Source organism: Vipera ursinii (genome assembly GCF_947247035.1).
Source record: "Vipera ursinii genome assembly, chromosome: 3".
Lineage (NCBI taxonomy): Eukaryota > Metazoa > Chordata > Lepidosauria > Squamata > Viperidae > Vipera > Vipera ursinii.
This window is the reverse complement of record NC_139516.1, coordinates 144,542,798-144,569,786: the sequence shown is the minus strand read 5'-3', so window position 1 is coordinate 144,569,786 and position 26,989 is coordinate 144,542,798. Positions and strand designations below refer to the sequence as shown.

At 37.3% G+C, this 26,989-nt stretch overlaps 1 protein-coding gene across 1 annotated transcript in view; it reads right to left on the bottom strand.

Moving 5' to 3' along the window:
- Positions 1-26,416, bottom strand: part of BMP6 (bone morphogenetic protein 6) — an 86,932-nt gene extending 60,516 nt beyond the window's left edge. The window contains exon 1 of the mRNA XM_083359939.1: positions 25,181-26,416. Within this exon, the coding sequence (XP_083216065.1) occupies positions 25,181-25,868 (688 nt within the window). The 5' untranslated portion in view covers positions 25,869-26,416. The remainder of the gene's footprint in view (positions 1-25,180) is intronic.
- Between the last annotated feature and the right edge of the window lie 573 nt (positions 26,417-26,989).

Genomic DNA, 26,989 nt, shown 5'->3' with positions numbered 1-26,989 from the left:
AGATACGTGAAAGAGGTGGTCTTAAAATGCCCAATTTTAAATTATATTATGAGGCTGCGGTTTTATCATCAATTAGTGATTGGTTTAATTTAACACAAGGAAGATTATTGAATATTGAACGATGTGATTTATTATATGGTTGGCATGCATATTTGTTGTATGATAAAAAGGTGGATAATATCTTTAAGACACATATATTAAGGTATGCCCTGTTGCGCGTTTGGAAAAAATACCAATATAAATTAAATTATAAAATACCAATTTGGGCAATACTTAAACACGCAATAGAAAATATAAGTGTGGGATTTAAACATGATGTGACTACATATAAAGAAATTCTTAGAGTGGAAAGGAATGTATGGCAATTAAAGTCATTTAATATTTTAAAAGAAGAAAAAATAGTTCAGACCTGGTTTCAGTATGGGCAGTTACAAGCTAGATGGAAAGAAGACCAGAAAATTGGCATTTCGACAACTGATGAAAATTTGGTAAAACAAATCAGAGATCAAAGTCAAGCGCATATTAAGAAAGATATATAATACATTGATAGAAATAGATTCAGAAACAGAACTTGTTAAAGATTGTATGATAAAATGGGCCCAGAATTTTCAGGAGCCAATAACGATGGATATTTTGGGGAAGATTTGGGTCAGAAATGTAAAATTCACACAGGCACAAAATTTAAGAGAGAATTTTTATAAAATGTTTTATAGATGGCATTTAGATCCTAAAAAATTAGCATGTATGTATCCAAATTATCAGCCTAAATGTTGGAGGTGTGGTTGTGATGATGCAACGTATTATCATATATGGTGGACTTGCAAAAAAGTTAAAGCCTTTTGGATTAAAATTTGGTGGAATATGCAGAAAATATTTAAGAAAAAGATAAGGTTTTCTCCACAGTTATTTCTATTGGGTATTATTACAGATTGTACTGTTATAGAAACCAAATTGATGTTGAATTTAATAATGGCAGCAAGACTTTTGGTATCTCAATATTGGAAGAAGGAGGACCTGCCTATGATAGAAGAGTGGACTTTAAAAGTTTCAAACCTGGCAGAAATGGCAAAAATCTCAGCATATTTGAAAGAATAATCGCAACAGAGATATATTTTGGAATGGAGAAGATGGATCGATTATATTCAGAATAAATATGGGACTAAAAAGTTTCATTTAGCATATGAATAAGTATTAGTATTATAAGATGTATTAGTATTATAAGATGTATTATTATTTAGTTATTTAGTTATGTTTAAAGGGAGTTAATGTGCGATAGAATTTAAAGTGTTTTTTTTGTTAGTTAGCATATGTTAGCTTAAGTTTGTAAAAGTTAATACCCTGTATTCAGCTCTGGGAAGTCGGGGGGGAGGGGGAGGAAGGGGAAGTGGGGGGTGAAAGGGAGGGAGGGAGTTTATGTTTTTAAAATTTATTTTAAAACTTTTCAATTAAAAAAAGGAGTACAGGGTTGTAAAAAGTAAGTGTATTACTAGAATAGTCGTTTTCATGCTTTTATTTTTCCAATGGTATTTATTAAACATGTTATTGTCTTTACTGATTTAAGTAGCTGTGGTGGAAAGATAGGCAGAAAGGAAGTCTCAGTAAGAAATATATTTCTGCCCTTTGCTCATTCTGATTGGAGATTAATCCATTGTATCTCTGCACCAAACAGAGCTGTATTACCAGGCTTTGGGAGATGATGGTCATTTCATTTCTATACCTATGACAGATTCTTCTGATCAATTTCAATAAGTAAATTCTGCTTCAGTTTTGCTTCCGGTATAAATCACTCCCAATGAAAAGTTGCTGCAGATTTATTTTGGGGCTAGCTAAAGCATCTCATTTTAATTAAACATATCATCGTCCTGTGCGCTCCCACAGAGAGGGCCTCCTCAGGGTGCCATGGGTCAAGGAATGTCAACTGGTGGCCCCCAGGGGGAGAGCATTCTCTGTGGGCGCGCCTGCCCTCTGGAATCAGCTTCCAGTTGAGCTCCGGATGGCTCCCGACCTTCGCTCGTTTCGCCGCGACCTGAAGACTTGGTTGTTTGAACAGGCCGGCCTGGACTGAGGGATTGGATTTTAGTGTTTAAATTTTTAAAAAAATTAAATTTTAGATTGTATTTATTACTTAGGGCTATTGATTTAATCTTATTTTAATTTTTATACCTCGCGTGTTGTTAGCGTTTTAATTGCCCTGTACACCGCCCCGAGTCCTTGGAGAGGGGCGGTATATAAATCTAATAAAATAAATAAATAAATAAATAATTTTTTTCTCATATTAGCTTTTGTATTTTTTGCTTTATACATTTTTATGTCCTTTTATAACTAATGACACCAGGGATCCATCACTTCTCACTATTCCAAACTTGCCTCATTCCACTGAGTCCCCCAGAAACAGAACTACGGTTCCTTTGATGAGAGGACATGCTGATTCTTACATGCTGAAAGAAATCTTTTTTTTCAAGGCAAGAGATAGGTGTCTACTGTTTCAGTTCAGAAAATACACATGACAGAGCTGTAAGAAATATTGCTTAAACCTTATATTTTCATTAAAACATCCTTATCTATTTATGGTCTTTTCACCTGTTATGGATTCCAGTTTTCATTAGACCAAACTAATAAGGTTAGTGGTCAGAGATTGCTACAGAAGTGGTAGTTCAAAATACTCAGAGAGGCAAAGTTTGACAAGACTATATTAAAACTTGGATTTCACCGCCAATGAAATGTGGGGGGAAAAAATAAACTGGACACTTATGAAAAATAGTACAAATAACCTTCCTCCCTCACACCACAAAAAACATCATTTTACATTTACACAAAGAAAATAAGACATTTGGTTGTCAGCCATATAGCCAGCCACTCATACTAACAACACCAGTAAAAATTACAGAGTTATTTCAACTATTTCAGATGGGAAAAGCCATATGCTGCAATTGGCTTCTGCAATGAATTTTATAAACTGTTTGTGAACATTTGGCACTTTTCTTGGCAGAGTTCTTCTACTGGATTGCCTTTTCCCCCCTCAGACTTTAGCATTCTGCAGAAGGAATGCTAGAAGCACAGTAAAAATTTCCCATCAATCTCAGTGGACAAAACAGTTTTCTACATTTAGTAATTATACAATGTTATTGATGGTTGTGGAAGTACAGTGCTATACTACATAACAAAGCTACTGTTGTCTAAGATGTTTTTAGTCTATAGTCATATACACACATTTACGTAAGAGAAAATCCTACTGAGTAATCATACAGAAATTTCTACTGAAGAACTAAATAATCTGAAAGTTCAGTTCCTCCATTTATTAAATAATGCCATATAATTTGGCTTAATTGTATTTTTAGATACCTATACAATCCAGATTACTTTCTGGTTTTGCTGGTATAAAGCTTCTAATATTCTTTATCTTTGACAAAATTTTATCACAGTTTTGGTTTCAAAGCTATACCAAATAGGCAGGCTACTGCCCTGAAGGTGAAGACAATAAGCAGAAACTAACATATTCTGATTTTAAATGGTAATTCTGGGTTCACACCTACTGTAAATGAGGAACTGAGCAAAGGGAATCAGAAGTCTGGTAAATAACATTAGGGTTATGCAAAAGAAATTGTGTTTTAAAAGTTTACTCCTATTTATTCTATGTCGGATGGAATGAATATTTCTGATGCTTTTTGAAGATTGAACATCAGTGACCAGGTGCTATACAAAGTCATGGCAGCAACAAACAAGAAAAAAAAACATATCTGCAACAATACAAAATTGGAAAGAAATTGTTCTGCTGCTGTTGTTAATGATGTGTTCTATCCCAAGTTCTATTGACGTACGAGCACAATTGAGCCCAAAATTTATGTTGTTAAGTGATATATTTGTTAAGTGTGTTTTGCCCCATTTTATGATCTTTCTAGCCACAGTTGTTAAGTGAATCATTGCAGTTGTTAAGTTAGTAACATAGTTGTTAAGCGAATCTGGCTTCCCTGTTGACTTTATGAGAAGGTTGCAAAAGCTGGTCACACGACTCCAGGACACTGCAACTGTGATAAATATGAGCCAGTTGCCAAGCATCTGAATTTTGAACATGTGACCTTGGGGATGCTACAACGGTCGTATGAAAAATGGTCATAAGTCACTTTTTTCAGTTCTTCTTCAATTCTTTTTCCTCTAGAAAAATGATCACTGTTTACGTATAAACCAAGGTATAAATATAAGCTACTCTTACATTCAATCTTCCACAAACAGTTTAGATCACTTTTGTCCATATAATTTTCTTGGTAATAGTATATAAATTGTTTGCCATTGTCTTCTTTCTTGGTAGGAAATCAACTGTGAACGAATGCAGAGTGGTTTTTCTTTACCATCCAGTAATCACATCCAAGTGTCTCTCTCTGAAGGAAGTATTCTCAAGATAGAAGCCATTACCTTCCCTCTTAAGTGCTGGTGCCTAAAAATATCATTCTTAATATAGTTCTCTGAAAAAGTATCTGACTCCTTTTGGCTAGTCTTAATTTTTGCATTGGGAAAAGCAAAATGTATGGCCTGACACTCAAGAATCACAAAACTAATCTGATATCAAATTTTTCTAATTTTTCTCAATTATAAGAAAAATAACAAGAAACTTTACCTTTTCTTAGTTCATCATGATTAAATCAGATTCTTAGAGTTAATTTTAATTTTTTAATATAACAATTTATGTTTAAAGTCATGCATGAATTGTCAACTCATATACTTTGTTTTAATAAGAAATAAAAACACATGCAAGACTTAGATTATCAAATAGATTTAAAACTTTATATGTATAGTGGAATAAAAATTAATTCTGCTTTCAATTAAACATTGAAATTTTTGTTTACAATTAAAGACGTCTTAGTGGTCTTGCATTGACAATAAAAACATGAGAGCTTTGGTACTTGCATGCAGCTGGTTTAGTCTTCCTTTTATTACATATATAATTGTGCAAGTAAGGAAGCTGAAATTAACTGTAGTTTTTCATTACACTACATCCTTAGTTAATAGATCTCCCTTTAGCAGACATTGGATAAATCTCCTGGATTTGTGTGTTGAACAATGACCCATTCATGGCTTAGGATTGCATTTAGTTTGATGCCCCATTCATTGCTTAGGATTGCATTTAGTTCGATGAATCTGGTTCAGGTATGCCACAAGTGAACATAGGATTGCAGTCTGAATTATCTTTTCATTACTGAGATCCTGATATTTTTATTGGTCAAGAAATGAGTTAAGACTATTTAACTAGTGGCTTAATTTGCCCACTAAGCAAATATTCCATGACTGCGAGCATAGTAACTACCTCAGGTATGTTTTATTGATTGAATAATATTTATTCTAAATATGCTGCACAGCTAGAAAATGTAAGTTCTACATTAAATATAGAAAGTTAGTATGGAATTTCATGATGGCACTGATCAACAGCTTTCAAATTCTCAAAGTACATTATCATTCAGTGTGAATTTTCCCTAATTTGAAACTCTCGTATCTTTATTGTGTTAGGATGATTCTAATTAATATATTGTATTGTTAGATGCAGCTTTTTAGTATATTTAACCATGGCTATCAGACACAGTGAATATTCCCTTATTTGTAGTCAGTTAGTTTGCTTATAGTCATTATACACTTAATCTCTCTCAAGCTTTTAACTTATATGTCAAATAACAAATTGTTCCTTAAGATGTTAATTTAGCAAGAGAATAAGCAACATTTGGTATTGGAAAAAGTTAATTTATAACAAGAGACCTATGATGATGACTTTTCAGGTACTGTATTCTTCAGAATTCCATTCCAGGCACCTCAGAAGAGACTCCAGTCATCAACTCTTAATGGAACAGCCCCCAAACCATGAAGGAATACTACTGGTAAGTACTGTAAAATTACTCTATCTTACTTCACTATATTTTAATTCATTTGATCTCACTATAATCTATTTTATCTTATTTCACTGCACCTTAATCTCATGTTGTTGTATTTTACTGTGATTGATGCTCATGCTTTGATAGTAAGTGATCAATAATGTTATTGTTGTCAAACTCATTCAACTCTGATGAGAAAAAGAGCATAGCATACAAATCTGCATAGTTAATCCCTCACATCTCAAAATTTATTTCTCTAAAAGAGAAACTTTCTGTCATGTAAATGTGTTATTCAGTTAGGCTGATATATAGATGTCCACCTGGTCAGGTTACTATGAGTAAAAGGGAGGGTCACGGCATGCATTTCAGGAGTGAATTTACTCTGTGATAATCTACTCTGTGAATGTGTTGGATCACACACTTGATTTGGTGTCTTCAGATGATGATTCCATCATGATCAGAACTTTTCCCAATTAAGTTGAGGTAACCTTGAGGAGCTGACATCAATCTTGCAACTCTGAATGTCCCCCCCTCTTCCTGTCTTTATCCTAAAAAAGAACTAGGGAAAGTCAAGTCTGAAATACTTACTCACAGTAGTCAACTAGAACTATCTCTGGGGTGCTCATATTCTTTGCCACCATTGTTTGTCTTCATTCCTTTTAAAAAAAATCTATTCTAGGCTTTTATGTTCTTTACTTTTAAAAAGTGAAGTGATAAATTATACCAATGGTTGCAATCACTTAATATTTAAAAAATACAGTAGTTCTACTATAAAAATAATATGAAGGGGAAGTAGGAGTTCTGTTGTAAAATGTATAACTTACGGGAGAAGGGCGGTATACAAATTAAATTAATAATAATAATAATAATAATAATAATAATCATCATCATCATATCCTTCTGCTGACCCATTAAACATCTCAATAATGACAAAACATGCAAAATAACTGCTGTAAGACAAACTGACATTGAAGATGCATTAAGAAACATAGCTCCAAGGTAGCGTAGTATCTTCTGTGTAACTTATTTGGGATAGAGTGTGTTCTTATACAACTAAACTGCAGTTAAGGTTTAAAGAATCAATCAGGTATCTAATTAAGAAATCTTGAATCAACAACATATTAAGAACGTCTCTTCACTTCCCAAGAGAGATTACCAAATATAAAATGCATCTTTTTAGAAACAGAAAATCTAAGACCATTTTTCCAATTTTGGTAGCATCAACTGAACAGAGTACATTTCTGGCTGCCTTTTTGCATGAGCTGCTCAGGAATGAGAACAACTTGCTCGTGTTAACTGTACCCTATAGTGTCATAAATATGCGGACTATATAAACAGAAAAGACCAATCTCAGTTGAAGATAGTCTTCAGTCCTTATGCAGGACTGTGCATGACATATTTTTCTGAAGTGATCTCACTACCAATTTTTACTATTCTTATTCACTAATTCTACACTCAGCAGCTGTGTTTGTTTACAGAGCTAGGAACTGACTCAGGATAATGGAATTCATCCAGCAAATGTTTTGTGGCATTTTCCATTACATGTTACAATATATTGGTCCTCTTAGTCCAATTAAACATTGGTCACTTGTGTTAGTCAAAAACCTTGTTTAGGAAAAGGCTTTTCCAAATTATACGGGGAAATCGTGGTCCTGAAAGCTGGACCTATCTCATATATATTTTAAAAGGTTATTGTGGCATTTGACATTTTGTCATAGATACAAAGAATGTCCACAATTCTAGTGTGCCACTTTCATAAAAGTTATAGTTCCATAAAAATGTAGAACCTACCAGTATATTCCATACTTGTTACATTTAAGACAAGTTCAAAAGTGAACTACTGTAACATGGTCTAGATGGAGCTGCCCTTGAAGAGTAGCATAGTTTTTCTCCAGCACCACTGAAGTAAATTTAGAAAATATTCTTCTTTTAAGATGGCTGCTTTCTATTTTATTAAATGGATTAGTATTTAAGCATTTAACATAAAGAGGAAAGAGCAGACAAATGTCAAGAGATTTGATGCCTTGTTATGGGTTTGAGAGTTGGCTAACATTTTCAGGGGATCACTTTTCTTTCTGTAAATCTTAACTTTATATTTCTGTAAGCTGCAAATAGGGTGCTGATATCCAGTGACACTTGCAGTCAGGACCAAGATTGCTTGTTATAAATGAATCTTCACAGGAGTGAAGGAATAGTGATTTAATAAGGTGTGGTGATGAGGATGCAACATATTTTCATATATGGTGGACATGTAAGAAGGTTAAGGCTTTTTGGATAAAAATCTGGTGGAATATGCAGAAGATTTTTAAACAGAGGATAAAGTTTTGTCCGCAACTTTTTTTGCTGGGAATAATTGCAGACGCTACAGTTGTGGACACCAAGCTGATGTTGAACTTAATTACGGCGGCAAGACTTTTGATAGGCCAATATTGGAAGAAAGAGGAGTTGCCGACCATAGAAGAGTGGACTTTAAAGGTTTCCGACCTGGCAGAGATGGCGAAGATTTCGGCCTATTTGAAAGATCATTCGCAAGAACGTTATATTATGGAATGGAGAAAATGGATTGAGTTTATCCAGAACAAGTATAGGGTTAAGAAGTTTTATGTAGCATTCGAATAAGTCTTCTTTCGTTTCTCTTTCTTTTTTTTATTCTAGTTTTTTATATATATTTAATATTGTTAAGGTGTGTTTTATCCTATATAAGCTAGAGAGTGATGGATTTTAGAACTTATAGTTGTTAGTATATGGTTGTTTATGATTGCCTTTTTATATATATATACCTTGTATTTAGCTCTGGGAAGTCGGAGGGGTGGAGGGGGGGTGGAGGGAGGGGGGGAGGGAGGGAGGCTGGGGGGAGGTGGGGGGGGTATAGGGAGGGGGAAGGGGGGTTTTTTAAAGGAAAACTGTATTTTAAAACTTTTCAATAAAAAAAATAATAATAATTTATTAAGCATGTATGCTGCCCAACCCTCAACAACTCTGGGTGGCTCACAGAATCAAAGAATTTACAATATAGTAAATAAAAGGTAAAGGGTAAAAGGTAAAGATAAAATAAGTCAAGTGCAACAGCTCAGACAGAATGAAGCCAAGAGTTTCATTTTCCTTCACTAAAGATTTGAGGGAAGACTCAAATTTTCATGGCTCTTCTAACCAGTAGCAGAATATAGAGGCAGAGTATATGGATCGTGAACATGAACAAAAGTAGCCCGTGAGAGAAGCAAATAGCTTTTGGCAAGAGACCATATAGTACTATGAAATCTGATGAAGATCTGTGATTTTCCCAAGTTTGTGAACTTTCATATTGTACTTAACATGTACAATGTGTAAATACAGTTATAGTACAAAAATCTCCAACAACCCCTTGTGTTTTAATTCCAGGAAACTGAAGCATGGATAACCACCAAGTAATGCTTGAGAATTCAAGGTGCTGGTGATGACTTATAAAGCCCTAAATGACATGGGTCCGGATTATTTATGGGAGCACCTTCTTCCGGCGTCAACTTCCCATCGTCCTCAGAGGGCCTGAGAGGGCCTCCTCAGGGTGCCGTCGGCCAGGGAGTGCTGGCTGGCAGCCCCCAGGGGGAGAGCATTCTCTGCGGGTGCCTGGACTGAGGGATTGGGATTTAAAACTTTAGAATTTGTCTTGTTGGGGCTAATTTAATTTAATTTATTTTTTAACTTTGTATACCATGTTTTAACTGCCCTGTACACCACCCCGAGTCCTTTGGGAGAGGGGTGGTATATAAATCCAATAAAATAAAAATAAATAAATAAATAAAATTTCCAGTGTTAAGTCACTGACTGCACATAACAGCAGACTAAACCAAGAGGAACCACTGCATCATCAAACAGAAGTTCTTGATATGGTAACACCCTTTATAATTGGCTAAGATATCTGAAGAAGATCAGAGACAAAGTCCATTCAGCTACTCCTTAACTAAACAGTGATAATACACAGTTTTTTATTTTATGTACTGTATTATTATTATGAGCTACCACACACACACATTACATGGAACTTCTACAGTGATTATTAATTCCATGACATTTTCTTTTACTTCATTTAATTAACAGGAAAAGAAGTTTATCTTTAGAGAATGGAATTCATATGTAAAACTACATGTCAGCTCTGCAATCATAGGTAGTGGTGAGATAATGTCAAAAAATCATAATAAGGCAAATGGAGAACTCTGTCAGGGTAATTTATTGCATTTTTCTATGTAATTATGTTATGTTGGAGCACAGCACTGGAAAGTTAGTATAATCATTAGCAAAGTGGTGAATGTTTTGATTGTCAGACAGGTTGTATATGATGCAAATATATGACTCAGAAATGATTTCACATAAACATTTTACTTAACAGTAATCTGACTCATAACCTCCTGCATAGAAAATAACAAGTCTTGTAAAACATCTGTGTACTACAAGTATTTCAAATTTGTAATAAATTAAATATTGCACAGAAAAATTGGAAGAAAATAGGATGGGGAGAAGAAAAAGATGTTTTGAAAAACTGTTAATTTGAGTTACCTGGCTCAATTGCTAGCAATCTAAGTTATTAATATTTTTAAAAATTCTTTTCAGACAGAGAATTTTTTACAATGTTAGAAACACTCATTTAAGTCCACTTGATGTATCACAAATAAAACAAAGAGTGTGTTTTTTTTCCTTATATTAGTACAATATCATTTCACAACCCTGAGGAAACATCATAAGTAAAACATTGATCAAAGTATAACCCCAGCAATAACTGGTAAATTTTCTAAGTTTGTAGTGTAATGACATGATTTAATATTAGGAAGACTACCTCTCTGAACAGCATTGCTGCCTATGAATGTAAAAATCTTACAACATATTTTCAAAAACTCTTCCTGTTACCCAACGCAAAGAATATTTATCACCAATTTATCCACATATGTTTCTTTTATTATGTATGACCTAAAAGAGTTACCTTTTGTAAATGGAGGTTCTTATTATTAGCAATAAGACAGAAAGCCACTTGCTTTCAGATTTGGATTAATGACCTAGCTCTTAAACAATGCTTTGTGTAAATCACAATTAGTAAAGGGAAAATTGCATAATTTTTAAAAAAAGGATTCATTCCCAGAAAATAAGAGTTTCACTTATCATTCTCATATAAAAGCAAATATAGTGTTCTGTTTGATGTGGTTAAGAGTATACTTTGTCCAGAGAAGGAACAATTAGCTTCTTTAGAAAGAAGAACACAATAATATACCAGTTCAATAGCACTGGCATTGACTGGTAAAATGGCACCGGAACGGCTATTAAAATATAGCAAACAATGGAAAGACTTAAGTTAGCTTCAAAAAAGCCACCACAAGATGGAACTATTCAGGAAATTAACATTAATGTGAGTTGCTTTCAAAAAGTAAACACCAAGCGGAACATGATCCAGATTGTATCCTTAAGAAAGCAGGCGAAATCCTTAGGAAATTGGCAAGCTGCATTGGTTACCAGTTGTCTTCCGGGTGAGGTTCAAGGTCTTGGTTATGATCTTTAAGTCCTTACATGGCATGGGTCCGGGTTACCTCAGGGACCACCTGCTGCCGGCGTCAACTCCCCTCCGCCCTGTGCGTTCCCACAGAGAGGGCCTCCTCAGGGTGCCTCCGGTAAGGGAATGCCGACTGGTGGCCCCCAGGGGGAGGGCCTTCTCTGTGGGCGCTCCGGCACTATGGAATCAACTGCCGGTGGAGCTCCGGATGACATCAGACCTCCGAACCTTCCGTCGCGGCCTGAAGACCCACTTATTCGAATTAGCTGGTCTGGCCTGATGGAGGAATATGGGCTTTTAAAATTGTTGTTTTTATTATTGTATTATTGTTTTTTATTTGGGCATTGGTTTAATCTTATTTTAACTTTTGTATCGTAATTTATATATGCCCTGTGAACCGCCCTGAGTCCCTAGGGAGAAGGGCGTTATACAAATTAAATAAAACTGAAACTGAAACTGAAACTTTCCCCCCCCCGCCGCTATTTGCATGGCAACAAGCTATCCCATACATGCTGATCTATGTTTTTCTTCCAATGTACCAATCTGTTGACGAGAGATCAGTCCATCTAAGATTGAAAGGGGAACAATTGATTAAAACCTCTAACCTCAACCCAGACAAAAATCCAGGTTTTGGGCTACAATTTTAACCCATGCTCCTATTGCTAATCATATTAATGGCATTTTTCCAGTTTAGAAAAAAATATTTTCTTTTTATTAATACATTTTATTTTGTCATTACTATTCATATTTCAAATCATAAGGCAAACATCACCAGCTATATATTAAAAGTTGGTCTGTACATTAGATAGGAGAGTTACTATGTATATTGCTTAATAGACTGGTCCCTGACTACCTGAGTAAATAAGAAATACTGCAAGAACATATTGTACCAAAGCATTCTGTATTACCATGCCAAAAGCAAATTGCTAGGTGTTGCATTTTTTAACTGGCAGCAGTTAAACTATGGCAATTAATTCTAAATTGGTTGTTATTGGTATTACAGTTTATTGGCCAGAAGTCCAGCAGTAACTAAATGATAGGTAGGACAAATTTTTGGCACGGGACATCTGGTCCTATTAAGAATAAGTTACAGCTTCATAGCTGTCAGTCCATAAGACCACCATCTGCAATTAACAAAAAATAAACAACTTGTAAAAATACAGCTTCTAAGTAGAATATAACTTTTGTTTTAAAAGCAGAAACATAGGAAGTCTGTAACACGTAAACAAAACTGGCCTTAATTCTGGCTTCCTTGCCTTAGTTGCTAATTTATTTATGAACCTAATTCAAGATATTCTTACTTAGCTTTAAAGGCCTGATCTCTCAAAAAAAAATTCTCCTGTATGTCTGTCTATTTAGTAAGATTAGTAAAAGCCGCTATAGTAGTGTTTCTCAGCCTTAGCAACTCCAAGATATAAGGGCATTAAATCTCAGAATTCCCAAGCAGCACGAAGTCCACATATCTTAGAGTTGCCAAGGTTGAGAAACATTGAGCTATAGAAATCAACTTTGTTTTCCTTCTTTTTCCTTTACGGGGTCTGATAAGAAGCAGGTAAAGACTTATTGGACTGGCATCTTTTCAAAAGATACCTAAACACGACATCCTTCTCCAGATTTCAAAGCATTTTTATATTCGTGAGCAGTTATCTACACATTAAAAATAAGAAAATGCACAAGGCTACTCACTTTTCCAACCTGTACTTTGAAACACTTTTTATAACGTGATCCTATTTTTCTTTTTGAGATTTTTTTTAAGGATTTCTCATGCACATGTTTAAGATCTCCCTGCAGATTTTATATAATATTCAGATCTGAGGTATGGGCCATTTCAAATCTCTGTTGTTCATTCCTGAAAGTATGTTCTTGGTCGATTTGAAAGCATGTTTCCAATCATTGCTTTTCTGAAATATCTAACCTCTTTTCAGCTTCGACTGTAAACATGATTTTTTAATTAAATAAGTTTGTGTTTAGGCTTTGCCATTTTATTGCCTGTGACTTCTGGCCAACGTGTATATCTCTATAATGGATGTGTCACACTTGTTAGGTGGATAAAGTTCTCCAGGATTGGTTTATCTTGGAATAGGCAACTCCACTTGATAGGTAGGAAAATATAATGCATAGGATTTTTGTATATATTTATAGCTTCTTCTTTTTGTCTAATAATTCTTTTCTTTGACATCTTAAATTCAGTGTTGCCTTTTCTTTAGATAAATACAATACGTTGCTTATGCTGTAGACAGCTGGAGGGCCACCATAATATGAGTGTGGTTATCTATAAAAATGACTTGCCAGTGGTGACTTAGTGACTTGCACTACTGGGCTGCCTTTCAAGCAAGAGACCTGTATTTACAACAATAAAGATATGCTATTCAGATTTAAAGAACGTAATCTGTTTCGTGCAATATTGCAAAACATCAAAAGAATAGCAGGGAAAGAGTAGGAATAGGAATACTGAAAACCAACACACTCTCACAAGAGAAAGATACAATAGTGTTGCATACTGCAGAACACCCCTCCCACAGAAATATCTTAGGACTAGAATCCATATAAAATTTAAATTATATCATATAATTTCTAAAATTTCAATTTCTAAACTCACTTCCCAACTGTTCTCCCAATCGCAATACATTAGGATCTGTGCTAGGCCACTAAGTTACTCTTATAAACATGATTTTGGTAGTATTTTTCTACAGCAAAATATAGAGCAGTCTTTCAGCATCTATTCAGTTGCTTGAAGACTCTGGATCTGTTCTCTAGTACAGGGGTCCCCAACCCCTAGGACACAGTATATGTCTGTGGCCTGCTAAGAACCAGGCTGCACAGCTGGAGATGAGCGGTAGCCAAGCGAAACTGTGCATTTAATTTAATTTAATTTGTGGGATCTAGCTTGCATGCCACACACACAAACACCCCATTTCATGAAAAATTTGTCTTCTATGAAATGGTCCCTGGTGCCAAAACGGTTGGGGACCACCACTCTAATATATTTGGAAAATACAAAGTTAGAGAACATTTATTCAGAACATATTGCTTTGCAAGATCATCAGTAGAAGTAAGGAAATGCGAATGAATTAATAATTATAACTTTAAAAAAATGTAACTGTTGAACACATTGGCTATCAGACAAGGCCATGGCAATAATAAGGAAAAGTTGGACAACATACAAGATAATTTAACATAATTTTTTCAACAATAGGTGAAAATATATATATATACTGCTCAATATATATATATATATATATATATATATATATATATATATATATATATATATATATATATATATATACACACACACACACACAAACTAAGCGAACACTGGGATGGAATAAGAAAAACTAAAACAGTTTTCATTGCTAAAAGAACAAGCTTTCGTTGGCTAACTGCCAACGTCGTCAGGATGGACACGCTGGAGTGGGGAGATCATGTTTATACTGTTGTGCACTCCGCTCATGGAGTGCGTCACTGGTCTGTTGAGGTCGGCCGTATTCCTTTGAGTTGGCGCGCATCCATTTTGGGGGGATGTAGTTGTCTCTGGGTGTCTGTTGTCAAAAGTGGATTGCTGATAGTTCCATGTGTTATAGCCATAGCGCTAGTCATTGCCCGTGTTCTTATACCAGAGGTTCTAAACAACAGGTATCCACCTAACTTCATTAGACAACACAGGCCAGGTGAACCTACCCGCCATCAATGTGAAAACGCCTTAACATCACGGATAACACTGCCTTATATCCATGGTGTATCCGAGGCCACAGCGTGCATACTAGCCCCTCACAAGGTTGGTGTTGCCCACAGACCTGATCGGACTTTACGAGCTTGTGTCATGCACCCTAAAGATCCACTCCCCAATGAAGAAAAATCCTTGGTCGTGTACAAGATGTCATGCCAAAATTGCAATTGCAATTACATTGGGGAGACGGCAAAACGACTGAGGACTAGAGTGCATGAACACAAGCTCGCTATTAGAAGACAAGAACAACATTCACAGGTGTGGGCACACATGGCTACACATAACCATGTCTTTAATCTAACAGGGGCTGAGGCAATTGCCAGTGACAACATTAAAGGCAGCCGCTTGTGTTAATCATTCAAGACTTAAGAAGTCTGTCAAAGTAATGGGTATATTCCAGTATCTGATTCTTCTAATAACAAATCTATATTAACTAGGAAGCCACCATGAAAACAAAATACAATAAAACTAAATGTTTTACCACTAGAGGAGAAGACAGACAAGGCTGCATTATATTATCACATCTCTTTGTTGTAAACACAGAAACATTATACGTATCATAGATCTGGAAGAACTAAAGGATGGAGTTAAAACTGGAGAAACTAATGTCAGCAATCAGACTTATGCAGACAATACTACCTTGTTGCAAAAACTGAACAAGCCCTAAAAATGATTATTCTAAAAGTAGAACAAACACCTAAAAGGTAGGGCTTCATTTGAACATAAAGAAAATTCAAGAGTATGTCAACTGGAAAATTAGAAAAATTTAAGATAAACAAGGAGCCTATAGAAATAGTTGATCATTTTCTAGGCACAAGAATTCATAAAAACGGTGGGTGTTGAGGAAAAAAAAGATTCAGAGAATGGTAATAATAGGCAAAAAAAATCATGAAGAGGCCTAGAAAACTCATGAAAAATGGAAACATTTCAATCAAGGCAAAAGTTAGAACAGCCAGATCAATGGCATTTGCTGTTATGATGTACAGATATGAAGAACAGACTTTATGCAAGAGTAAGAAGACAGATTCCTTTGAACTATCAACTTAGATTTCCTTGGACAGACAAGATAATAAACTGTTCAATAATACAGGAATTCAAGTTAAAATGTTCAACAGAAGCAAGGATCAAAGACTATCATGCTTTGAATTTTGCTATTTTTTAGGTACTGTACTGTCTCAATCTTTTCAATAAGTACAGTAATTATCATTATATATTATTTCTACATAATGTTAAATGCAAAATTACATTTTTAAATATTCACCCTCTATAGTTTGTTGTCAAATGTAAGCTCTTTATAATTACAGCACATAAAAGAAACCTATAATTAACATTTTCCAAGTTAGTGGAAAAAAATGCTCCAATATAGAATGGAATGTTTTGTCTCAATTATTAATGCAATTAATTTATTCTTTCCTACATGGGATATAACAAAATGAATTCAATCAATAGATTAGACTACACTACTAAATATTTTTAATAACTGAAGAAAGCAGTAAAGAGAAATGATTCTCCTTGTGTTAATTAAGAATATTTTTCTGCAGCAATACCTTCAGTGTATAAGAGAAAACTCATTGTAAATATGAAATTCTATTTCTCTTCCAGTTTAAATGGGAAGAAGGGAATTATATCCATATTGTTGACAAGCCACAAATGTGTATTTTTTTGTTATATCAGTTAAATAATTTAAAAAATAAATCACTGCTTATTTCCTGGTGGTTACATGAATGTGTTTCTAATGCCTCTATAATTAAGCAATAGAGTTCCCTTCTAGAAATGTGAAGTGCAGAATGTTTGTGGGTAAAAAAGATGTTCATACCTAGTGCATGATTAGGTTTGGCAGCTCTAATTTTTCCTTTCTTGGAAAGAAGAGAAAGGCACAAAGAGTGAAATATATGTCCCAACCCAAATATCACAAGACAGATGATGGTGGAAAATATTTACAGAAAAAAATCCAATCATGGAAAATAAGTTAATTCTCAAATATTATATTTTACATAAATCCAATTCTCATATGTTCCATCTGGAACTTTCCAACATATTCAAAAATGTTCACACTCAGTATATTTACCAATGAGGATTAACAACATTTTGACTGATTGTTCATGATCACGGCTTTCCAAACGATTCAGGAGGAGTGTTCCAGATCTTGTGTGAGCATTGCACTTCGAAACTATCTGCTTAAGGAGCCTGAGCTTTTTCAGGCTTCGGCCCAGGCCTGAAAACAATATGCAGTAATACCTTTATTTTAGACTCATGCAAAAGCCTGAAAAAGGTAATGCATAGCAGTGAGGTGTTGCCCTCATGCAATATCAGAAGCATGTGTTTTAAATCATTTCTGAAGTTTTCAGAACCCAAGTAATTATAGCATAAATTGCTCTGCACCACTGCAACTTTAAAACAAACTGCTTGGTCAATTTTACCACACTCTGGTTGACCAGAGGGAGCACTGACTGGCTGGTATTCTTCTCTAACTGTATTAAAATGTCCAAGAGTGAAGATGATTATACATACAACCAGCTCAAAGTACTGTAGCTTAGAAGGAACAGAAATAGTTCCATATGGAAGTAGCCTGCTCTCTTTACAGTTTAAACTCCTGGATTCTTCAAACAGGCAAATCAGTTGTTTAGTCAGAAACAGTGGGTGGGGAACTACAAGCAAGGTACAAAATTATCCATATCTCTTTTTGGGGTACAGATTCAAAGCAGTTGTTTATGTCCAAGTAACCCATAAGCCTACAAAAAAGCTCTTCAGAAAACCACAGACACACGTTCTCCCTTTTTCTTTCCAGTTGAGGAAAGGACCCCACAGAAAGTTGCCTATGCAGCATAAGTCCCACTTTCACCATTGCCAATAAGACATTATTTTAATTGGTTAACTATCATGTATTCAATTTTTCACTCATGGTGTTCATAAATTCATGTCTGAATCTTCCAAGTCTTAAACCCTTATTCTAAATACTGTTCCACATTAGCACTTGTTAAGAGAGTTGCACAGCTTTTTCTAGTCATGGAACCTATTAGTTAAAATTAAAAAAAATAATAAAAAAAACTTTGATTCGTAAAATGGAGGCCATGGTTCATTTTTCATGGAATAACAAATCAAATTCTTTCCGTTACAAATGACCTTGACTGCATTCAAATAAACATTGTTCTTCCCTTAATGTATCATGAAACCCCAACAGGTTCTCATGGAGGCCTTGAATTCCACTGAACATGGCTTAGCTTAAGATGTGAATTTAGACACTACTAATTGCTAATTAAACATGATGGAGCGGTGTCTTCTGTACTGTTAATGATGTTTATTTAGTTCTCATGTTAAAGTGAAAATATCTAATGCAAATTAGAATTCTTTCTCCAGATTCACTTAAAAATTTGCTAGTGGAAGATATATCTTTGCTTGAAGAGACATGATGTCACTCTGTAGCCCTTGTGTAAATAAGCATTTAACTTTTTCATAACTAGGAAGATAAATAGTTTTGCATGTGCACCTGTTGGGAAATTTGCTAAAAACATCAGCTTAAATTATAAATGTTTTGCAAATAGAAAATTGCTATTCATGCAGTTCTAATAAGTTTGCAGAATAATAAAATTCTCAAAACTATTTTCATAGCTTTTTTATCTTATTAACAATTAGAGAAATATAATACTAATTTCATAAGTGCTACATTAATTCTACATTATAGAATTTGCATTAAAGTCTTCTTGGCTGATTCATCGTATTTGCTCAAATCACCTAACATTTTGACTTACGGTATTGAATATGTTGCTAATACTATACAATCTTAGCACTCTGGAACTAACTCCCTATTAGAAGTACACTGATGACAAATATGGCAGTGAAATTCCCAAAATCCTAAACAATTGTAAAATATTTGCAGATATAGATAAACACCAGGAAAAATTGGAAGTCAACCAATAAATGATTTTTTTTACAAATGCTGGTAAAATACATGGTCAACAACCCAATTAAACAATAGTTTGTTAAATAGAACCAAGGACATTTTTATCCACTGGGTTCATGTACATTGCTCAGAAGTATTCAAACAATGTAGACATCAGCAGCTTAAATATGAAAAATAATATTCTTTTAAAGTCATATAGTATCTAACTAAAGTATCTAACTAATGTATCTAACTAACTAAATAACACTTTATTTTTTGTCTTTAATTTTAGCAGAAGGAGGGAGAGGGAGAGGGAGAGGGAGAGGGAGAGGGAGAGAGAGAGAGAGAGAGATATTTATGAGATACTGATATTCCCAGTCAATATTTCCAATGTGAACCGTATCTCTTTTGTATGTTAGTAACATTCTATATAAAAAGGTAAAGGTTCCCCCGCACATGCGTGCTAGTTGTTTCCAACTCTAGGGGCCGGTGCTCATCTCCGTTTCAAAGCTGAAGAGCCAGCGCTTGTCCGAGGACGTCTCCGTGGTCATGACTAGATGCCAAAGGCGCACAGAACGTTGTTACCTTCCCACCGTAGTGGTCCCTATTTTTCTACTTGCATTTTTACGTGCTTTCGAACTGCTAGGTTGGCAGAAGCTGGGACGAGTAACAGGCGCTCACTCTGTTACGCAGCACTCGGAATTCGACCCGCCAAACTGCCGACCTTCTGATCGACAAGCTCAGCGTCCTAACCCACTGAGCCACCACGTCCCTAACATTCTATATAGGGACTGTTAAAAAAAAATACAAACATGGCCATACAGAAAATAAAAATGAAAAGAATGTCACACTTCTTGCTAAAACAATTTTACCTCTTTTCAAAGCTAGTAACCTGGATGATACTGGGAAGATTCTATTTCTGAAGTTAAATTAGTATTTGAACTGTCCATACTTTTTTTAAAAAACCGTTTGTGATAGATTACATGGGGGGAGGGGGGAGAAAATAGAATTTTTCCAGGATTTCTTGGATGTGTGTGTGTCAAGAATCAGTTCTTAAGATCATACATGATTGGCTTCACCTACAAATGCCATAAACATCCCTGCAGATCATATTTTGTATTTATTCCCATTCTTGCTATGTCTTTCTACTTAAGCTTCTCTCCAAATTAAAATTTCATTTTCTCCAATATGACCATGTAGAATTTCCACTACAACTAAAGAGATTGGGATGGGTAGTGGGAAAGACGTGGCATCAAAAGTTCAAAGCACATACTTTGTCTTTTTAAAATATGGCAAAACCGATCCAATCCATGAATGAACAGCAAAGAAAAGTTTACTTCACTGGTGATAATGTTTTAAGACACGAAGGTTTAAACTAGACAAACCTCATTCAGGGCCACATGCATAAAAATCCTACTTATGAGAAAAAGAACCACACATTACTATTTTGAAATTTAATCTCAAGTATACTAAGAAATGAAGCCTCCTACTTATTGAATTCTGAAGTAATAGCTGAGAAAGAGTTTGCTTAATACAAGGAAAACACTAAGACATGAATGTAATGCAGTCCTGGCACTAGTATTCTATTCCTCCCCACAGCAAAATGATATATGTATAGCAATTCCTAGGCTTTTTTGAAAATAAATTTACTACACAAGTTAATGAAACTAATTAACAGTCTTCTTTAAACATGTCTTAACACAACATTCCTTCTTTTCCTCCTATTTTTGGCTGCCAGGTAAAGGTGTTTTGTTCATTGCTACAATTATAACATTGGATCGTATCGCATGGAGAATATTCACAGACTATTTTCATCAATCATTAAGGAAACTATTTCCTGAATAGCTATCATTTTTATTGAAATGTAATATCAGTGATATTAATGTATCAATATATCACTAAAAAAAAGATGCATCTCTAATTTATCACTGAAATAAATTTTAGTTTTCCCCCCTCTTCTTGAGCAGCATAAATTACTCTTCAGATACATTGTATATATATTTTCTAATTCGACATTTTAAGCAAGTTGCATTAGTAGATTTTACATTTGCCTTTCTAGGTTTTCTAGCAGTCATTCATTATTGTTAGTTTTGAGTTGGGAATCACAATTTGTGAGTACTTTCACCCAGATTTAGCACATTTTCTATGTGCTGAAATCCTTATTGAATATACAGATCAAGCTAGGTAAATATCCACTGCATTTATATCATAATGCACAACCAAAAGAACAAAACAACAAAAATAGACTTGATAGGCAAATGTGATAGTGTTATAACCATCACATTAACCTAAGCGTGAGTGCACAAAATGCAGACTCTATGACTATTTTGCACTACTTTATGTTGATTAAGGAGGATAAATACGGGATGCACCAATGTTTCGATGTTTCAATTGTCCTGCACATACAAGAAACACAGGGATAGCATGCTCAGTGTCCATTACTGGAAAAACTTTCTGAATCTTTATACCAAGAAGACAAATATTCAGATTGCAATTAGGGTCTTCTGAGATTACTATAACAATGTTCAGCATCATCAAGATTTCTCTCCAACCAAGTAACCTCTAATGCTTACCAGCTGAATCTATTGTAATATTTGTCTTCAGAAATAATTTACACGTCTAGGTTTTGTTATTATGTTATTTATGCAATGTTACTTTATGTAACTGTAATATTACTTGGAGGTGGCAAAATAAATACATTCAAGTACAGGTACTCCTCAACCTATGACTGTAATTGAGCCTGTAATTTTGGTTGCAAGTCATGACGGTCATAAAGCAGGTCATCACGTGGCCGCATCCAATTTTACAACCAGTGGTCATTAAGCAAATGCTATGGTCGTTAAATGCTGCATTGGTTAAGCAAACCTATTGTTCGCTATGGCATGTTTTTTGCTGGAAACTGAAAGTAAACACCAGTTTCCAGAAAAAATGCAAATCAGGGCCCCATGACCACAGGACATTTAAATATTGGGCTGGCTACCGAACACCCAAAATGCAGTTGTGTGACTGGTGGAGGCAGGGTATTCACTGACGTTTTAAATACTTTTTCACTATAAAGAGAGGCACAACACATTCTGGAATGTAGCAGGATATAAGACAGAGAAGAAAGGATGCCTAAGACATGATTGTTTAGTGGTATTTTGCATTCAGAAATCTTAGATTGTAGTCAATGGTAGTACACGTTTCAATTAGTAGAGCTGAGAAAGATTTCACTTGAAACCTAGGACAGTAACTTTCAATCAGGATAAATAATATTAGTCAAGTTAGACCAATAATTTCAAAAGAACAGGTGGTCCCCAGTTTAAGGAGGAGGTCTGTTTCCTGTTGTCCTTAGTTGAATTTGTAAAGTAGAGCAGTATCACTGTGAAATATTGCATTAGTATTGTATAATAACCTTGAATTATTGTGTATTTAATTGGAATCATTGTGCATTTTACTCAAATTTTGCTAAGATAGCCTCGGATCTCAAGTCTGGGTTGTCCTTAAACCAGGGCATTCCTAACCCCAGGGACTTGCTGTAGTATCAACTACTTTTCCCTCTGAAAAACACAGATAGTGTTTTGCAGGATAATAAAGCAATCCTAGGACAGGAAGGCCAGGAGGAACATTGTCCATAGGGTCACGATGGGTCGGACACGACTTCACAACTAACAACAACAACAACAACAACAAAGCAATCCTATTACCTGTTTACTCAAAAGTAAGTCCCACGGTATACAATAGCTACTTTTCTCCAAGTTAGCGATATGCAGGCTCATTACTATACTGATAGAGAACAATCCCTTCTTTGAATTGTACCTGCATTTGTTTTTGTTTGCACAACCACACAACTAGCAGAAGATCTGTTGAGAGAAACAGCATCCATAACCAACCCCCTCCCTAGCATTCTTAAACCAGTTATTTCTAAACCTGCCCAAAACAGCACCAAAACAGTACCATGGTCAGTACCACAGAAGCATGGAGTAGAATGTCAGCAATCTATAATACAGACAGTGAATTCAGGTAACATATGTGTAATGACTACAAGATTAAGCAGAGCATTTAATGATATTGAGAATCAGTATGAACAGAACTTTAAATTAAGTATGTCAATTTTCCCCAGATTACAAAATCAACTTTAATCCCAAAGATATGGTTTCATATAAAGCCAACGCATAGCAAAACAAATCGCTATTTCTCATCACTACCTTCAATAAGTACTACACTCCGCCATCTAAAATCAATAATTCACTGATTTAACAGGCACTAGGAACTGAATTTAGGATACCATGCATATGCAAGAATTTCCAGTGTATCAAAGTTTAAGAAATACTGAATATCTCTCTCACAATTATTTATTAAATTTACAAGTTGCCATCTTGCCAAATGTATTTATTAATCAAACTGATATAGCCATCCATTTCACTGAAAGAAACTCTAGGCAGCAAACAATAATCAAATAAAATAAAAACAAAAATATAAACTCGAATATTAAGAATATGATAAAAACTTGAAATACAAACTCCAGATGAAGAAAGATAAAAATGACCATCTTATCCATGGAGCCATCTAAGCAAGCCTCTGGTTGGTTGGTAGCTGCAGGCTTGAGAACATAAGCAGGTCATAAGGGCTTTTTGGAATATCAAAATATAAAAATGACTCTATAATAAAGATGAAAGAGAAAGAACCTAAGGCCATTTCTATTTCTGGTAATAACAGTCTATCAAGAGCAATTACAGAGGCTGATTAGTTTGAATACAGGTTAGTTTAAGAATGAGGTCCATTCCATAGGTCTGTCCTCGCCCTAAATTTCTATGTGAACCAGAAATGTCTTTACATCAAATTTCTACAGTGTGTGAACCAGAACAGTATTATTGTACAATGCTGTATACTGTAAGTAGGATTGTGTAGTAAACTTGAACGATTAACTCGAATCATTATGTATTTAACTCAAATTTTGCTACAGTAGGCTCAGTTCTTAGCTATGGGTCATCCTTAAGTTGGGTGTTCTTAACAGGACTTGCTGTACATTAAAATTCTGTGGGGCACTAGCCCAAATGATGTATATCACATAATCTTTGAAATAAGAGACATGTCTTCATTCAGCAGGATCCCTACCAAGGCCAGATACGTAACTTTCTGTTTGCTTGGTTCCAGGCCAACTTCATACTATAATATGCAGTTACACTAAGGAATGCAGTTTGACTATATAATTTAGATCTCTATTCTGCTGTTGTGAAGAACTAGAGGTCATTAGCATGTGATAGAGAGGGAGGGGGGAATCCTTGCAAGTAGTGTTGGCATAACACGGCAGCTGGAAGAGTGGTCACTGGAGAAAAAAAGATAAGGAAAAGTTTACAGCCAGATAGCTGTTAGTCTTCTGCAGCACAAGAGCATATATGGCAATAAATAAGAGAGTATAAGGTTCCTTAAGACACTTTTAGAGGTTTTAACAGTGCAAATAGTCCTCAACTTACAACAGTTCATTTAGTGACTGTTCAAAGTTGCACAGCACTGGAAAAAGTGACTCACGACCATTTTTCACACCTATAACCATTGCAGCATCCCCATGGTCACGTGATCAAAATTCAGGTGCTTGGCCAGTGGTTCATACTTATGACCGTTGCTGTTGTTGTCCCAAGGTCATGCCTTCCGACAAGCAAACTCAATGGGGAAGCCAGATTCACTTAACAACCACGTTACTAATTTAGCCACTACAGCGATTCACTTAACAACCGTGGCAAGGAAGCTCGTAAAATGGGGCAAAACTCAAGTCAACGAATGTTTGTTTCACTCAGCAAACAGAAATGTTGGGCTCAGTTGTGGTCGTAAGTCGAGGACTAACCTGCATCGCCCAGCTCAAAACGTTAAACAAGGGCCACACAAGCCACCTGTGGCATCTGCGCAGGTGAGGAACCAACGCCTCCTCCCTTTTTCAACCCACCTCACTCACCCAGGTGGTCGTAAGTCGAGGACTAACCTGCATCGCCCAGCTCAAAACGTTAAACAAGGGCCACACAAGCCACCTGTGGCATCTGCGCAGGTGAGGAACCAACGCCTCCTCCCTTTTTCAACCCACCTCAATCACCCAGGTGGTCGTAAGTCGAGGACTAACCTGCATCGCCCAGCTCAAAACGTTAAACAAGGGCCACACAAGCCCACCTGTGGCATCTGCGCAGGTGACGAACCAACGCCTCCTCCCTTTTTCAACCCACCTCACTCACCCAGGTTGACGAAGCTCATGATCATGTCAGCCTCGTTGAGAAAAGCGCTGTCCTGCGAGCTAGCCAGGCTAGGATTGCCGGAGGAGCCCAGGCTGTGGGTGAGGAGAGTTTTGCGCTGCAGGGGTCGCGCAGTGGAGGTGTGCCGGGTGTCGTCGCCGCCGCCGCCGCCGCGATGCTCGGCCTCCTCTCCTTCCGCCGCCGCCGCCGCTTCCTCCTCCTCGCCGGACAGCGTGTTATAGAGATCCAGCATGAAGAGGGGAGCAGAGTTAAGCCTGCCCGGCGGGGCCGTTGACTGCTGTTGCTGTTGCTGTTGCTGCTGCTGCTGCTGCCGCCGGCGTTGCTGAGGGAGAGGAACTTCGGGCTCTCCCGGCTGCTGCAGCTGAAGCCCGTGCGCGGGCCGGGGCCGGTGAGGCAAGCCCAGCACGGAAAGAATTTCCTTCTGCATCTCCCGCTTCTCGTGGGACTTGAGGCGACGGTAGAGGAAGCCCGCCGGGGTGGAAGAGGTGGGGACGGGCGCCTGAGGCTGAGCCTTACCGCTCCCGGGGACGAAGCCCGCGGCGCTCCGGCTGCTCAGGAGAAGCGCCCCAGCGGCGGGCAGGAGAGGCAGCCCGGCGGGCAGGAGAGGACAGCAGCAATAGCTACCCCACACCACCGCCCACCACCAAAACCAGCGCAGCCTCAACGGCATCGCTTTCCCGCTTCTGCTCGGCCGCCCTTCACGTTCGCTTACGGCTAAAGTTGGCTGTGGAAGCCGGAGCTCGTTCGTCTTCTGCTTCCACCACCACCACCACCCTCCCTCCCTCCTCCCCCGTCGTTTCCCTCGGGGGGGGGGGGTGGCAGCGGTGCTAATTCAGGGGAGGGGAAGAAGATAAGCGCTCGGAGTTTCCCTCCTGGTCAGTGACCCCCATCCCCGCTTCCGACCAGGCTCCCACCCCCACCCCTCCGGGAGCTGGGGGGGCACCGCCGCAAGGGGTTCTCTGGCCCTCCTGGCCCCTTCTTCGGCAAACTCCAGGTGCAAAACCTTCTGGATCTCGCACCCGGATTACATCTCCCGCTACTCCTGCGCGGGAGTCGTCTTGGAGCGACCCAGGCAAGTGGAGCGATCTAACTCCGGGCTCTCTCTCTCTCTTTTTTTTTTTTCCACCGAGTCAGTCTGGTAGCCGGCGGTGTTTTGCGCCTCTTCCGCGCCAAGAACAAGTGGGAGCGAGCCGCGCAGCCCCTTTTCTCCTCACGGGAGTGAAGTTCTCCGGGGGTGGGTGGGGAAATAAATAAAAAAATAAAAAGGGGGAAGTTTGAGGGGAAAGGGCTGGAGAAGGCAAAAGAAAACAAAATCCCCACACGAAGTGCCAAAGCCCCCCCCCCTTAATCATCCAACTCCTCTCTCTCTCTCTCGCCCCCCCCCCCAGGCAAAAAGCGTGGCAGACACAGGCGCCTTTCCTGCGATAGTTTCTCTCGCGCGCGCTCCCCCTCTCTCTCTCTCCCCCCCGCCCGGCAGAAGTTCGCGAGAAGGCTGAGGGGAGCTTTCGAGAGAATCCTAACAGCGCGCGCTCTCCTCGCGCCAGCCCGGGCAGCTTTTGAGTCACTTCTGGCGAGCTCAGCTGCCGAACCTCACAGGTACCGCGATCCAGCTGGCAGAAGCGCCCGCCTCTTTTTTTTTTTTCTCTTGATGGGCGGCGAAGGCAACTGTTAAAAAGCGGCTCCCGGTCCCCCCGTCCGTCACTGCCTGGAACCTCCCCGCCCCGAGAGGAGGCGTTGCCTCCTGCAAGACGCTTGTTGCTGCCCTTTGCTTGAGGGGAACCAGCTCAGCGT